General features: G+C 43.6%; 2 protein-coding genes across 3 annotated transcripts; one reads left to right on the top strand and one right to left on the bottom strand.

Annotated features, from left to right (window-relative positions):
* Nucleotides 1-1472: 1472 nt before the first annotated feature.
* Nucleotides 1473-4423, top strand: LOC112555309 (serine/threonine-protein kinase mos-like). Its single transcript, XM_025223653.1, is given in 5 exon segments — nucleotides 1473-1856; nucleotides 2100-2261; nucleotides 2939-3200; nucleotides 3202-3267; nucleotides 3751-4423. Coding segments are annotated over 5 exon segments (981 nt in total). The 5' UTR covers nucleotides 1473-1587; the 3' UTR covers nucleotides 3973-4423.
* A 1125-nt stretch (nucleotides 4424-5548) lies between these two features.
* Nucleotides 5549-14893, bottom strand: LOC112555352. 2 transcript variants are annotated; one of them, XM_025223712.1, is made up of 3 exons: nucleotides 14707-14893; nucleotides 9836-9935; nucleotides 5549-9413 (listed from the first exon to the last, which is right to left on the bottom strand). In XM_025223712.1, exon 3 carries the CDS (start codon nucleotides 8892-8894, stop codon nucleotides 8214-8216), a length of 681 nt encoding a protein of 226 aa, XP_025079497.1. In that variant the 5' UTR covers nucleotides 8895-9413; nucleotides 9836-9935; nucleotides 14707-14893; the 3' UTR covers nucleotides 5549-8213. The 2 variants fall into 2 exon arrangements, with proteins under 2 accessions (XP_025079497.1, XP_025079498.1); XM_025223713.1 differs by lacking the exon at nucleotides 14707-14893 and adding an exon at nucleotides 11109-11212.
* Nucleotides 14894-15663: the final 770 nt, after the last annotated feature.

The following is a 15663-nucleotide window of genomic DNA, read 5'->3' as shown; positions in this document are numbered from 1 at the left end:
CCTAAAGATGAATAGAACAGGTCCACGTGTACTTCAACACAAAGAAAATACTTTTAGCACAGACATGTTGGTCCCACTTGTGCACACACCAATGTTTGATTAAGCTTCTGGTGCATTCATGAAAGTTTGATCATGTGGCTTGTGTAAACAATCAGGTTTGAACACATCAGTTCTGCATGAAGGGCAGAAAGACAAGCCACTTGTTTCCTCGGCTTCAGTTTAAAAATAGCTTAGCACTTAGCACTGAGCACTTAGCACTGAGCACTGAGCTAAAGTTAGAAAAGTACATAAGAACTGTGTTAAATTGTACAAAATAAAATTTGTTTTTCGAAATATAGAAAATAACATGTTGTTTCAGTCTCCTCTCTTACTCCAGTTCTCCTCTATATATCTTTCTTTCGGTCTAATTCCATCTCTTTTCTCTTTAACACACATATAAATGTATACTCTTTTACATTCGTGCGTGCCATATATATATATCATCATTACTATTAGTATAGATATATATTCTCTCATGCACATATATATATATATAGTCTCTTACATATAAATATATACTCTTTTGTACACACACACTCATATTCTTTATTTTTTTACACACACAGTTTTATATACATGTACACTGTACTCTTTCCTCGAGTCCGATTCTATTAAAGGGAGGCAACTATGTCACAGAATTTTTTAAAGGGGTGGTTGTTTCCCTTGACTTGTTCAACCTTTTAATCGAACAAAATATCTAAAAACACACACAAGAAAACAAAAATAAAACTGATAGCTTTGATAGTAAGAATAACTACTCTATCAAAAGACATCAGCTTCTTTATAATTTCATAATTTGATATTATCTATAATAAATTATTGTAAGCGAACACGTACACACATGCACGCACACATACATGTGCACACGCATACCGTACAGACACGAGTACGCGAAGCTTTGTCTAGAGGCGACATGCCTGAGTACACTCTCGGCACCTTTCAGGGCGAGGGTTTCTGGGGTGAGCAGTCGTCACCCTCTGTGAGCAGTCTCGTCCTCTCCAGGCGCCATGATGACTTGTACCAACAGCAACAGCGGCTGACGGACAACGCAAGGTATGCACTTACTTAAACTTGTCTCTTGCTCCTCTTAGAACACACGCGCACACACAAACATATAGATATATAATTACTTATAACTTATATAACTGGATTATGTTTACAGAAGTTTTAAAATGGTTAGTATTTATTTTGACAGATGCTCAAACCCTTGAGGATCTTGAATATTCTTGAAGCAATAAATAATCTCTCTCTCTTGTGTATCTGTGTGTCTGTAAGTGTGTGTGTGTGTGCGAGCACTTTATTTTGTGTCACTCTCGGTTTCTCTCTCTATAGCGCGCGCGTTGTCAATTCTCAATTCATCAATTTCTGTTATATATGTGCCTGATGGCCTGCAAAACGAAATTGTTGTTGTTGTTGTTGTTGTTGTTGTTGTTGTTGTTTCTTCCTTCACCCAAACCAAATAAAATGTGTTCCTCTGTTGAACTGACCCTCTGACATGATGTGACCCTCCAGAGTCCAGCTCTAACACCCGGGTGTCGTGACGTCACTATGGCTGCCGACACTCTGCTCCACTGCGTCTCCTCCACCCCCGGCCGTTACATCGGTTCCCCCCTCACGGGCGGCGACACCCCAGTTCGCTGCGGCCGGGTTAGCCAAGATCAGATCATCCTGGGCAAGCTGCTGGGGACGGGAGGGTTCGGGAGGGTGTACGTGGCCAACGTCAGGGGGCGGACAGTGGCCGTGAAAATGTACCAGAAGCACACCGCCAACCCCGCGGCCACCCGCAAGTCCTACAACAACGAGCTGATGGCGTTCAGGTCTGTCTGTCTGTCTGTCTGTCTGTCTGTCTGTCTGTCTGTCTGTCTGTCTGTCTGTCTGTCTGTCTGTCTGTCTGTCTGTCTGTCTGTCTGTCTGTCTGTCTGTCTGTCTGTCTGTCTGTCTGTCTGTCTGTCTGTCTGTCTGTCTGTCTGATGAGTAGTGTTACACACACACACACCCCTCAGCCCTGAGAAACATCGTCACATACCCGATGTTCATCTGCTCCTGATGTTACATCACAGACTAGGACTCAAGCATTGCAACGTGGTCAGCGTGCTGGGCGCCACGTCACTCCACGACTTCGAAGATGACTCGTGGATCGTCATGGAGTACGTGGGCGAGAGAAACCTCCAGGCCGTCATCAACAACCCCGAGGAGGTCATCGACAGGAACCAGAGGCTTAGGTACGGGTGTAGTTCTGTCGAGGGTCACACATCTGGATGAAAAAAAAAACCCTTTTGTCAAGACCGCAAGGCCCTTCTTAAATATCGAACTCGTTTGATTAAATTGTGTGAAGAGCTCATGTAACTCTAATGTTGGTGTTTTAAGGGGTGAATGGGTAATGTATTCGAATTTCAGTCAGCGTCCAGACTTGTTTGCCAAGATATTTTCCCAACATTTACCAGTACAAGGGAACTTAGATTATTCCGAGGGTTTGACACTTTGGTATTCTAGGGGTTAGCACAGTGCAACGCATGTTACGACAAAGGCATCCTGGGTTCACAGTGCAGTAGACCTACTGGAAAATAGCTTTATATTGTATTTATATATATATATGTTATATCAGTATAGCTGGCAATAATACCTGCACATTAGCATTACGTTTGTTGTAAGCATGCTGATTTCTGTGGAGCAGCTCGTAGAAAGGAAATGCTTGTATATAACTAACTTTTCTTTATGAAATCATCATTTTTCTTTCTTTAGCTTTTATTTAAATAATTTTCATAGCCTTTAAAAAAATTAGTAGTCGTATCACGAAACCTTGATTCTTGTCTGTCGGCCATTGGTGAGCCCGAATTTTAGCCCACAATTCCTCAATTTTTTCGTTCATCATTTATTTCATCGACGTTTTTCTCTCAAGCTTCGCCTTGCAGATTGCGCGCGCCTTGCAGTACTTGCATTCCATCAACCTGGTGCACCTTGACCTCAAGCCTGCCAACCTGCTGCTGACGTCAGACGGCCGGCTCCGGTTGGCTGATTTCGGCAACTGCCACCTGCTGCTGCAGGACATGGCGAGGGAGAGGGAGAGAGAGAAGGAAGGTGACGCGGGGGGACTGCGAGGAGTCCAGGGGTCGTGGCGGTGTGAACTCGCCGGTACTCTCGCCTACAGGGCCCCCGAGCTGCTTGAAAGGAGAGCCACCCTCCCTGCAGGCTGACATCTACTCACTGGGAATCACTCTGTGGCAGATAGTAAGTGTGTGGTGTTGTTGTTGGCGTTGTGTTGATTGATGTGATGGTGATTGTGTTACTGGCATGGTGCGGTGTATTTTCGTTAGGCGCAACGGTGAAAGTTGGATGCCCTCGGTTCAAATCTCGTCTCAGGCACGCTATTCTTTTTCTGCATGTGGCATATGTTTACATGGCCTTGTCGTTGCTGGCTCGGCATAAAAAAATAATTTAAAAAATCGTTAATAATGGTAGCGGCATTTGGTAGGGTGTGTTGGTGTGAATAATCACACCTCCTAAACTCACAAGCAAGAGTTCAAGCTTTTAGTGCAGGTTGGTTTGAGTAGCTCATCGTCTTGCATAAACTTACAGTAATGGACATAGCGTCCGCTCATCTCATGTTCTTTTATACGATTGAAAAAAAGGATTTCAAGGAAGCGTTAGAAAGAATGGCGATCGTGGGATAAGAACCCAGCACATTGAACCTTTGTTGTCTGTTGCTGACAGAGGACTCAAAGGGACCCCTACGAAGGGCTGCCGCCGCACGCTGTTGTGTTTCAAGTGGTGGCGCAGGAGCTTCGCCCACGCCGACCCTCCAACGACGGTGACGACCCTTTCGAGGTCATCTTCCGGGACCTGTACACCCAGTGCTGGGCGGCGGCCTCCGAGGACCGACCCTCTTCCCAAGACGTTTTACACGTGGTGGGGCTGTGGATGGATCAGATGTAGACCGGAAGTGGAGATGTGGATAATCTTCCCCTTTGGATAATCTCGCGCCTCCACGTCTTCTAAGAGTCAAATTTTTGTTAATTTATTTATTTGTCAGAAAGCCAGAGCTCCACCAAATGGAGTCGTGTGACACCCACCCCTTTCCTTCCATCCTTCTATTCTTGCGCCGGAGGGAAAGCAGGCCGTTACTCAATCAAAACAACTTCCCTCCCCTCTCTCTCCCTCCATGGCGGACAGTTTTTCATGCAATGGCCTCCCGCGGGATGCAATCGATTCTGCAATCTTTCTCCTTGTAGTGTTTCCACGTAGTTACACGTGATTGTCACGTCAGAATGACGTAACCACGTAGCTCTGTGTAAAGCATTACGGCGTGACACTCTTCTTCATCGGAGTCATTCTTCATCGCGTGTCACTGTGTCAGACCTAGAAGTAAGCCATCAGTTATTGTTTTTTGTTTGTTTGTTTGTTTGTTTGTTTGTTTGTTTGTTTGTTTGTTTGTTTGTTTGTTTTTTGCTGGTTGGTTTTTTGTTTTGTTTTGTTTTTTGGTTTTTGTTTGTTTTATTTTTTTGTTTTTGTTTTTTTTTTTTGTCTGACAAATTCTCCACGTGATGAGCATTTCGTGTAATATCCTTTTTATAGTTTTTTTAATATTTATTGTTCGCATTGAACGTAAACAATTAACACGTGATCAGAAGCTGAACGGTTACATTACTGTCCCCAGTACAGTATAGTCAACAACATCAGTGTATTTATCACTATTTATTCAATATTGTGATTGTATTGTTGTGTACAGCAACATAATGGAACAAATGAGTGACCCTGTTAAGGACCAAGTGCATACGCACCCCGCCATAGACACTCGAGATTTCTGTCTCCTTGTCGACAAAGAATGAAAATGTTTTTCTTTTTCCCCTCGGACTCGCAGTAATTGTTGTGAAAAAGAATCCAGGCACCCGGGAGACTATGAAGCTCTGTGCACTATGTTCCCACCTACCACCATCCCACCCTTTCAACTCATCTCTCCACCTCGTCCTCGCGAGAGCGTGACTACAATTTCCTGTTGAGCAGGTCAACTGTCGGATCCTGTTCATTCAACCTGAACTTTGTGAACTAAGATCACTGTAAATACCACAAGGAGTTGTTAGGCAGCATCGACATCTGATAACAGTCCTCGGCAACCACAACTGATTGCTTGCTACCTCGTAAAAAAAAAAAAGAAGATAATCTGTTTTCCGTAATTCTAGATGTCAATGAAATGTAATCTACTCCCTCTTCTCTCTCTCTCTCCATTATTAACCGTTAGAACATGGAGCGAGACAAAGAGGACAGTCTGTTCAAAGTTTCAAAACTCTGCGAGACAAGATTCGAGACATCGCGATGAACTTGGATCTTTGGTGACAAAGAAAATACTTGAATTAAAAACAGTTTAACTGAGAATGAAAACCATTTGAATTTGTGAGTGCATGAGTGAGAGTGAATGAGCATGAGATATGGAAAGATGATGAGGGAAGGTGCAAATATCACGTACAGACAGACAGACACACAGACATACACACTCCAAATATCCAACGCGTAATAACCGAAGTAATTTTTTATTTAGTCTTTGGTCCTGCCTAGAACAATAAAGCTGTTCCAGAAGAACAAGAAACGAATGATTATTATGGATCAGCCGTAAATTAGGTTTTCTTTTATGGCTATTGCTTTTTATCCAACGGTCGATGGAGCAGTTAGCACTGACGTAACAGATGGCTGGACACAAGAGGCAAGAACAAAGCAAAATCAATCCCAAGCCTTTGCAGACTTCACAAAGTCCTGAACACAAGAGAACCAGAGGGAAGAAAAAATATTATTAAAAAATCTTTTCTCTACCAATAATAAAAGAATTTTTTTTATTTCCAAAAATATCTTTCAGGACCGTTGAAAAAATGAGAGGCAGTGGTGGTCGTACACGACTCTGCAAAATTAATGCACCATGGACGAAATTCAGGTTTTTTAAAGCCATTAAGAATGAAAAGAAGTCAGAAAATGGGAACATTTGGAACATCAGGGATGAAAAAAATAATAAAGTAAAAGAAAATGTTTTTTTAATTGAATCATTGAGGCAAGGCTGGCAACAGAAAAAGTTAGACAAAAGTAAGGAGGACAGGGTTAGTCACGCTAACCTCACCATCGACACTTTCACTGCAAGTTCTAGAATCTTCTCTCCTTCCTCTCACTCGGTTACGTGCACGTGCCACCAATGAGCAGCGGACGTCCGTCACGTGAGAGGAAATCAAATGAAGACCAATAGTCACAAGCAGCTCATCATGCGATGGTGTTGTCAACGTTGTCGACGAGTTCATAGAGGAAAGGTAGTGGGAGGGGGAGAGTAAATGTAAGGGTGGGGTCAATTACTGACCAGTCTCAAAAACGATGGTCGACCAGAAAAAATGCTTATAAATACAAAATCTGTTAATACTGTACGCAGTGAAGATGACTTGTCCGGCTGACAGACAGGTGTCTCTGTATTGCCACAACGTGTGTAGTCGATACAATCATCCAACACACACACAAACACACTTAAACATAGTGGCAATGATATTGAGACCCTCGTCATGTCAGCCATCAAACAGCGTGCCCGTTAAAAAAATTAATAATAATAATAATAATCAAAAATGGTGTAAGCACAAAAGTGAGCCGATTACAGGGTGGGTATGATGATATATAAACGTATATAATAGTCACACAGGTGTAAATCTTACAGTCTATTACTTATTGCGAGTCATGTGAAAACATTGTCTTCATAAAGTCTGTATGGATTCCTGCTTTCAATAGGAAGCATTCACGGGTACAGACAGGAATGAAACCGAAAACTTGGTAAGTAATTGTTGATCACAGATAACGGCTGCTGCTCAGGTCCTGGCAGGACCATCAAGGCAGCACAGAGAGAAAGACAAACACACACACACCATAGAATAAAAAATGGCAAGATGATTTATAAAGTAATATCTGGAAAGTTGCCTTCGTTTTCTTTTCTTTTTTTTTTTTTCTTTCTATTTTTTTTATTTTTTTTATTTTTTTGTCCATCAGTGTTACTAGGCGATGTGAAACAGGTCCTGGCTGGTGAGCAGATATCATCTTGCTCCTCTCTTGAGACTGATTTCCTTTACAGCCTCCTAGAAACACACAAACACTAATGGCGGACTCTATCTCTCTCCTCCAACCCATATTTGGTTTGAACAAAGCAAGACCTGGCAAACTAAGACATTTCCTGGCATTCATGTTTATCAAATATCGAGATCAGAGGAAGGAAAAAGGAATAAAGAACTGGATTCTGGAGCCGAAGACACTTGACTCTCGTCCAGCCGAGCAAAACTCTTTGAAGACGCATTGACGGAGGAAAGAGAGGAAACCCACAAACAGAAAATCACCGACAAGTGATGTCGAGTATTATCGCCACGGTCATCGGCAGGAAAACACCCACAGCTGTCATTCGCCTCCAAAGAAAATTTGAGTAAAACATTCGAGAAGAACACAAGGCTGAGCGAAGTTCACGAACTGTGGACGAAATCATTAATTTTCCTATCACCGGGTCAATCGTTTCAATCATACAGATGATAGATAAAATAAGAGAACATTATTGTTGACCATAACATCAGTACAAATGCTGTGTGAGTATTTTTTTTTCCTGCTTTCAAAGAAAGCATTCACGAGTTCACACACTAAGAACATTGCATTCTTGTTGACTATGATTTCTGTAGAAATGCTGTGTGAGTATTTTTTTTTCCTGCTTTCAAAGAAAGCATTCACAAGTTCACACACACACAAAAAATTATGCGAAACTAGACCCGTGAGAACTCAGGACGTAGCCCGGATGTAAGGGGGGGGGATCTGGGGGCGTCGGACGTAGCGGGCTGGGTGGCCTCCCGTGACGTAACACGTTAAAGATTTCAATTTAAAAAAATCAGAAAAAAAAACAGAGAGCGGGTATTCTGACACTCAAAGTAATAATTGTCTCTCAGGTATGCGTGCACACACACATACACACATTTTTGTTTCTCAATCTCTCCATCTCTGACCAAACTACAATTGAACTAAATAAAAATAGAAAGGAGCAGGGGCCAGTGCGAGACCTGACTAACCCTTACTAACTTTGGTCACAGAGGTTGATGACCACTAAGTAGAGTCTAGGGCAACCTAGTGAAAGAGAAAAAGAAAACAGGAAAGAACATTTTTTTCTAGCATCCTCCTTCCTTTCTCATTTACGAAGTGTACCGCACGCTGAACAGGTTGGGCGGCCGCATTTCGTAGTCGAAAGTCAGGAACTCGTACAGGTACAGTCGGGAGATCCTCTCCAACACCTCCACGGGCACGCTCCGGTAGGCACGCTCCATCTCCGACTTCCGCTGTTTGGCCAACTGCCGCCGGACCTCAGGGGTGAAGCTCCGGTGCGCCCGGGAGACGATGGCTTTGAACTTCTCTGCCGTCGGGTCATTGTCGAACTCCTCCTGTGGGAAGATCCAACCGGTGGGAAGGTATCCGTACATCTGGAAGGCTTTCACTAGCCGCCGAGTGATGTCCGACACGTTGGTGCAGCTGGAATACAAGGCGAGGTCCGCGCTGAGGCTCGGGTCCAGCTGCCGGAAGTTGTCGTCCACGAGGATGTTCATCTGGTACAGCTCGTGCTGCAGCAACGGTGCGTGCAACAGCCAGGACATGTTCATGCGCTCCAGAACATAAGCACTGTCCTGCTGGAAGGTCTCCACGTGCCCGACGAAGTGCGGACAGAAGTAGTTGGCGCTGCAAAGATGCTCGACTGGACGCCAGTGACCGTTGAGCCGCTCAGGCTCCTTCTCGCCTTTCGCTGCCACGTAGGTCAGAAACTCCGCGAAACTCACGTCCTGGCCGCACTTGCCGAAAAATCCGACGGGGGCGTGCCTCATTGACCTCTGAACCCACTGCCGATCTTCCTCTTCCTTCCAGAAGTCCAGAAAGCTGGGCACCTCCGTGATCCAGAAGTCCAGCAGGAAGAACTTGTCGATGTAGGCGGACCAGATGCGGCTGTAAGGGTTGCGTAACGAAGATGAACCGGAAGTAGTCGTTCAGGTTAGACGGCCGCTCGCTGGGGTCGTGGATGGAACTGAAGGTCGTGACGCTGGGCTTCTCCGAGTGCACGTGCACCCGGGTCATCTCCAGTGGGTGGCGGTAGGACCCACCACCCGTGTCGTTGTTCATGAAGCGAAAGACGCTGACCCAGAACGTGCAGGCGGACTTGGGGATGACGCAGTAGGCCGTGCGGGTGGGCGCGTGGAGGATCATGCGGTCGACCTTCCCCTCGCGTGTGAAGCGGTTGGTGCTTTCCACCCGCCGGTGGCGCTCCGAGTACTCGATGGGCAAGGGCTGGACGAAACGGTCCGAGTGGCTGTCGAGGCGACAACCCTCCTCAGACTGGTAGTTATCCCCTGCGGAATAACGACGAAGAAACATTACAAATTCAATCTTTATCGTCAAATTAAAAATCTGGAGTAAACAAATCATGACGTCACGTTTGTACACAGCTACGTCTTTAATTATTTGAAACTCGATCATGATCTGTTGTGGATATACTGATTTTATTTCGTAGGAGGGGAACCAATCTTTTGAAAGAAAAAAAATCGGAAAGAGTTTTGTTTTGTTTTTTTCGCAGACGTTCAACTGTTTCATCTGACGATCGCTTTCACCCGAATTTTGTCGCACCGTGTAAACCTGCCTCAACATTCAATCTTCTGATACAATCCATCGACCTGACGATGTAGACAAAAAGACAGTACAATGCGGAATGAATCAATTCTAGAACAACTCCGGCTGTAAACAAAATAACACTTCTTAGTGTTAGCAATATTACCTTGCACGTGCTGACCTCTGAAGATGATTGTGGATTGAAGAAAACGAAAACGATCACAAACATGGTCAGCACTTTCATCCAGTGGCGACATGCGTATCGCCTGCAACAGAAGAGCAATCAAAACAGATAAACACAAGCTGCATGGCAAGGACAACTTGGGAGACAGGGTGAGATTCCTGGTATAAATAGCGTCTATATTTAGAAGTCTTTTTTAAAAATACTTCTCTAAATATGGATGAATACTCCAATTTTTATTTCTCTAGATATACTCGTACAGATATGAGCACAATGAACAGACCGAGCTCAACACCACAGATATTGTGATTATACATGGATGAATTTTCGTAGCCAAGGCCTCTGCCAACGAAAGAACCAGAATTATTTCTCTGTACAAGCATGACGTCAGAAGTCTCACTTCTTTCTGTCCATGGTGATGTTTGCAGGTATCTTGAGAAACAGAAGAGGATTTTCATCCAAATTTGTGGAAATAGTATCTTGCACTGCGCTTTATCTGGTCATTAGAACGATTGCACTCTACAAGACTTTAACACAAAGTTTCATCGACATTTATCTGTATGGAATTGTAAAGATGTTATCTGACGTGGATAAAAGACATGTGAGAGGTTAAAAATAGCTGTGAATAAGAGGTTAAAAATACTTCAGTAAGCGGTTAAAAATGCCTGTGAGTGACAGGTTAAAAGGCTGAGAGGTTAAAAAGAGACAGAAAAAGAGTTCATAACCGCCTGTTTCTTTTGCCATCGCTCCTGCCCTGTCTCCTGCAGTTTGCTTTTCTTTTGTCTGTCCAGCTACAACTGAGGGGGCGAAAAGACTGAAAGTTCAATACAAACATCATCATTCAGTCCCTGTCATGGCCTACATTTAGAATGCCAATGGTAAGCAGTCAAGACAAAGACTATTTGGAATGGCTTCAGACCATGTAGACCTTATCAATCTTTTCACTCATTCTTTTGGCTCATAAGACGACAGGGTAGGCTCTATGAACCATACGAGTCCCCGTTCTTTGCTGGACCAGTGTCTGGTCCTGACAGGAGGTAGATCACCTGCAATGAAATCAGTCCACAACTTGAAATTCAAGGAGGTGGTACTCGACCTCCTCAAGTAGGTCCTGTTGACCTTATTATCAAGGGTGAGGCCATGGAGCAAGTTCACCGGGTTCTTGGAAACCACCATCCTCAAAGACCTCTGGGACAATATGGTGTCTATTATCAAGAAGGCGCCAGATGAAAAAGTTTGGGTTTGGGTTTGGTTTTACCTGGAGGCGATCGAGAGTGTACTGATATTCTTCATCACCATCGGGTACGACTCGACCGGGTGGTGCGTGTAGTTCTCAGGACTGTGACCTACCCTCTGCATGTGCAAACTATTCCCAGTTTGTGCAGGAGGGGCCGTGAGATCGGGGCTGACAAATCCCACAAAGATTGTTTTGCCGCGTGACCTCTGGGGTCAGGCACAGCACGTGTTCAGACCGTGTAATCTTGCCTGAGAAACAGTTTTATGCTCTCACTGAACTCCACTTCAGGCCTGAATGTTGAATGTGTTTTCTTGACCTCTGTGGGCGATCTGTGTGTGTGTGTCAGTGGTGGCCATCATGAGACACGTTTCTCGAGCAAAATTGGCAAATAAATGAATTTATCTTCTTCTACTGTCACCAGTCGGCCCATGACGCAGACACTTCGTGTGGGTACATTCTTGTCCCTACCCGTCACCTAGAAGAAGGGGAACGATAACGGTCCACACCCTCGACTGTTGGATTATTTGAGTTTGTTATCACGCCCGTTATCATGCTCTTGTCTTCTTGGTTTTGTCTGCAGAGACTTTGGAAACCAAGCGGGGAAGGATCTCGCGATTTTTAATATTATTTTTAGCCTCTTGGGAACTTCGGTAGGAGCACATCAAAATGTTTTTTTCGAGCAAATGTGAGACTTTAATTGTGCAAATATAGGTATTTCTAGTTATTTTCAAGAAAGGATGGCAGAGCCACGTGACATACTTGTTTAAAAAAAAACTAAATCATCAGAGCTTCTTGCCACCAATATTCCCCAGACCCTCTCACCATATCTCGGTTCTTGACTTTAGTTTACCATGGCAGACAACAAGAGCTTAAAATAATTGCGTCTGACAATCACATTGATTACTTTCGCTGATGTGGATTGTTTGAGTGCCTAGCCTGGAGATCGAAAACAATATTGTGACGCAGTTGACAGGGATCGATAAGACTAAGTTTATCTATATCTATGCCTTGACAACATAATTACATATTTTTCTTCTTTTTACTCGTCGCTATTCTCGTCTTTCTTCTTCTCTTTTCCTCCCCAACGAAATCTCTGTTTTCCCCAAACTTACACCCCAATACCCATACAACATTCAACAAACTATTATTTTATTTGTGTACGGTGATTGTCAAGTTATACGCGATGCCAGAAAGATTCCCCTTCCTGTGATTATCACAAAGGGATGCAAATCATTTTTCGAAACTGTTCATCACGTGACATGACCATCACGGCAGATTGTCTTTTATTACGAGCATTGAACACTCGAGGGAGCAATCTCGAGTCAATTCAGATTTTATTATTATTATTAGAGATTCAGTACTGTATTTAGTTGTCATCTACATAAACATGTTTATCTCACACAAATGAATGTCCAGGCCACGATGAGGATGGGTTAATGAAGCTGATGACTGGAGAATTAGTCTGAAGGGACTTCCTATCCAGAAAACATTGTCAAATATGTGATTACGGTTGGTAAACTGTCAGATGACTGCCTCGTTCAAAGCTGTCATTCAATACGGAGGTTAGTGGGGTTGTGGTGAGGGGACCGCTTTGTACCAATAATTTGCCCCCAGCCCCGTAGGGAAGTCTTTGAACAAACAAGTCTCTAAGATCGATCATCAGTGTAAACACTCTTCTCCATGTTTGTCCCCCCGAAATTGTTCCATCTGCCTTTGAATACAACATGTAGCTTCCTGTTACAAGCTTGCTTCGGTGGTGACAGAGTTGTCACCTCACAACTGCTGTAGCAACAGGAGCTCCGGTCTCACTAAAGATTTAATTGTCATGGTGAATGTAAATTAATATGCTACAAAGCTTTTGTTTTTTTTGGTGGGTTTGTTTTTTTTGTAGGTTGATTTGTTTATACGTTTCTTTGTTTGTAGGTTTGTATGTAGGGGCTTTTTTGTAGGTTTGTCGTAAGTTTGTAGGTTGGTTTGTTTGTTTGTTTGTTTGTAGGTTGGTTTGTAAGTTGGTTTGTTTGCATGTTTTCTCCTCCTTAGTTCTGGAACTTTCACCCTCCTGTGCATAGTAAGGATAGTAGACGTAGGGCAGGTCATTCGCCCAGATTTGGGTGATAATATAATCTTGCACTGAGCTAACCCCATCACGAGAAAAGAAATATCGCGACCCACTAGACCCGCCCAACGCTCCCTTCACCCCACCGCCGCGTACTAAGTCACGTGACTAAACCAGCAAACGACGGAACGTATGGTGACTCAGTGATAAATCAGTGTTTTATCCTTAATCAGTTAATTTCCCAAGTCGACGACAAAGTCACGAAGGTGACCCCGTCTCCCCCCCCCTCCATTCAAGGCTTATCTCCCTTCCTTTTACCCTGAGTTATATCCTCTGAATTGCCCATAACGTCAGGAATATCCGGGTGGGGAGCAGTACTTCTGTTTTTAAAAATAATGCACGTGTGCCCGTCGCTTAGAGCACGTGTGTCCTGCGCGAACTCTCATAATTGATCCACTTAAAAAAGCGATCATAAAAATCTCCGAAAAGGGGGGAGGGGTGGTGATGGTGACCGTGGGAGGCATCACCTTAGCAACACGACGATTGTACACCCTCCTCGACTTACGAAGATTCGAATTACGAATTTTTTTATATGAAGAAAGTGCGAAAGTGATCCACATTAAGTAGAAACTGTAATTTCCAGTGTAGTATTTAATAAATTTCATTGAGATGTTCAACACTTTATTACAAACTGGATAGTTTGTGAAGTCTGAGGGAAGAAAATCCCTGTCACTGCCAATGTCCCAGCAAAGCTGTTCAAGCGAGGAAAGCAGCGAATGGCTCAAAGACCAGAACTGACAAGAGTAAAGTCATTGAATGTCTACATAAAGGAAGTAAAGCTCGAAGAAATAAATAGTTTGGGGAGCCATCCTCTCCAAAGCAAGCAAGCACCTACACCTATTCAAAGAGTCCACAAACTTCGTACAGTTAACAGCTAGATTCTCTGTGTGAGAAAAAAAAATATACAAAGACATACGACCACCCCACGTCTCAAATCAACACCGCCGGTTGTAGTGCATAGGAACAGGAAGGAGGGAGCTAGTACACGGCAGCCGCCTCCTCAAAAAAAAAAATAAATAAATAAATAAAAAAATACTAAGGAGGCAAGAATGTGAACGTCGTTCACTGTCAGCATGAAGTTTGCTCCTAACCTCAGAGCATGCTCCTTCCCCACTGGCATGTGAGTGACAGTTCCAGGTGTCACAAACACACAATCACAACTGCCGACAACAACAATTATTATTATTACGCAAACCCTCCTCTGGCACTTATTGCACTGTGCATCACACTCACCCCTGGACCCATTCTCGTCCAAACTTCCAAAGTCCGAAATGACTATATAAAGAAAGCAAGCTCTTGAAAACAACTCGCACTGACCTGTTCCAGGTTGACCCTAAGACCATATATATATAGCATTAGTCTGCAGGTAGTAAGTAAACAAAAGACAAAGTATTTCTCTAATTTACAGCTTCTCCCAGTTGTCGATTGTATTCTCTGAAAATGAGAATCTACCATACAGCAAAATTAAGTGAAGGAAGCGAAAGCCAGGAGAAATCAACTCACCGCGCCAGGTGCGCCATCGGCATTTTCCTGACGAACAAGTTGTGACGGACCGTCGCCAGCACCGCCGGACGTATGGCAGCCAGCTTCGGTCAAACTTTCACTTTTTGTATCCGACTTTTCTCGAAAATATGAAGGACAAGATTTGCACACGATTACTGCTGTTTATAACCTTCGCGAACGTGACAGCGGCAAGAGGTGCTGTGAAAACCTGGTGGCATGTTAACCTGCGGGTTGATGATCGGTTACTGTTGGTGACGGAGGGGTCGTCCGTTGATCCTGTGGAAAAGGAGTCGACACTGAGCTGGCGTGAAGAGGACTGACGGGACATGTGTAACAATTAGCGGAATTATATTTGTGTGTGTGTGTTTTTGTTTTTTTGGTTTGTTTATTGTTTTGTTTTGTTTTGTTTTGTTTTTTTTGGTTGGGGTTTTCTTTTTATTTTTTGTTGTTTGAAGTTTTAGGGTTACACAGTTGAAAACAAAACACTACAGTATCCTGTTACTTAATTATGAAGCTAACGCGCAGTAGTATCGAAACACACACAAAAAACAAACCCAGATACAGAAAGACACAAACCACGCTCATCATCATTGACATCGTTGAGCCGTATGGATCCAATCATCTAGTCCGCATTCACGCAGGAAGAAAGCACAGGGTTTCTAGGTCAGAAAACGGAAAAACTGTATGGTCCACAGTGCCGAAATCTGGAAAAGTTTCGATGAAGTAGGTGCAAACCATGGTTGTGTAAAGGTGGACTGCTGTCTGTCTGCGAGACCAACGCTTTATCCTTGCGAAGTTCTCCGCTGTTAGTCTCGGCGAGCCTAGACAAAGAATGTGACTAAACCGGAAGCTTTGTAGTCTCATGCCTCGTTTTAGTAGTTAACTGGAAAAAATCGTCTGTCCTGCTTTATTTCTTACTTTGCGTCTTTCTTACTTTCTGTCTTTATTACTTTCTCT

The sequence above is a fragment of the Pomacea canaliculata genome, linkage group LG14 (genome assembly GCF_003073045.1).
Source record: "Pomacea canaliculata isolate SZHN2017 linkage group LG14, ASM307304v1, whole genome shotgun sequence".
Classification (NCBI taxonomy): domain Eukaryota; kingdom Metazoa; phylum Mollusca; class Gastropoda; order Architaenioglossa; family Ampullariidae; genus Pomacea; species Pomacea canaliculata.
This window is presented reverse-complemented; position numbering and strand designations above follow the sequence as displayed.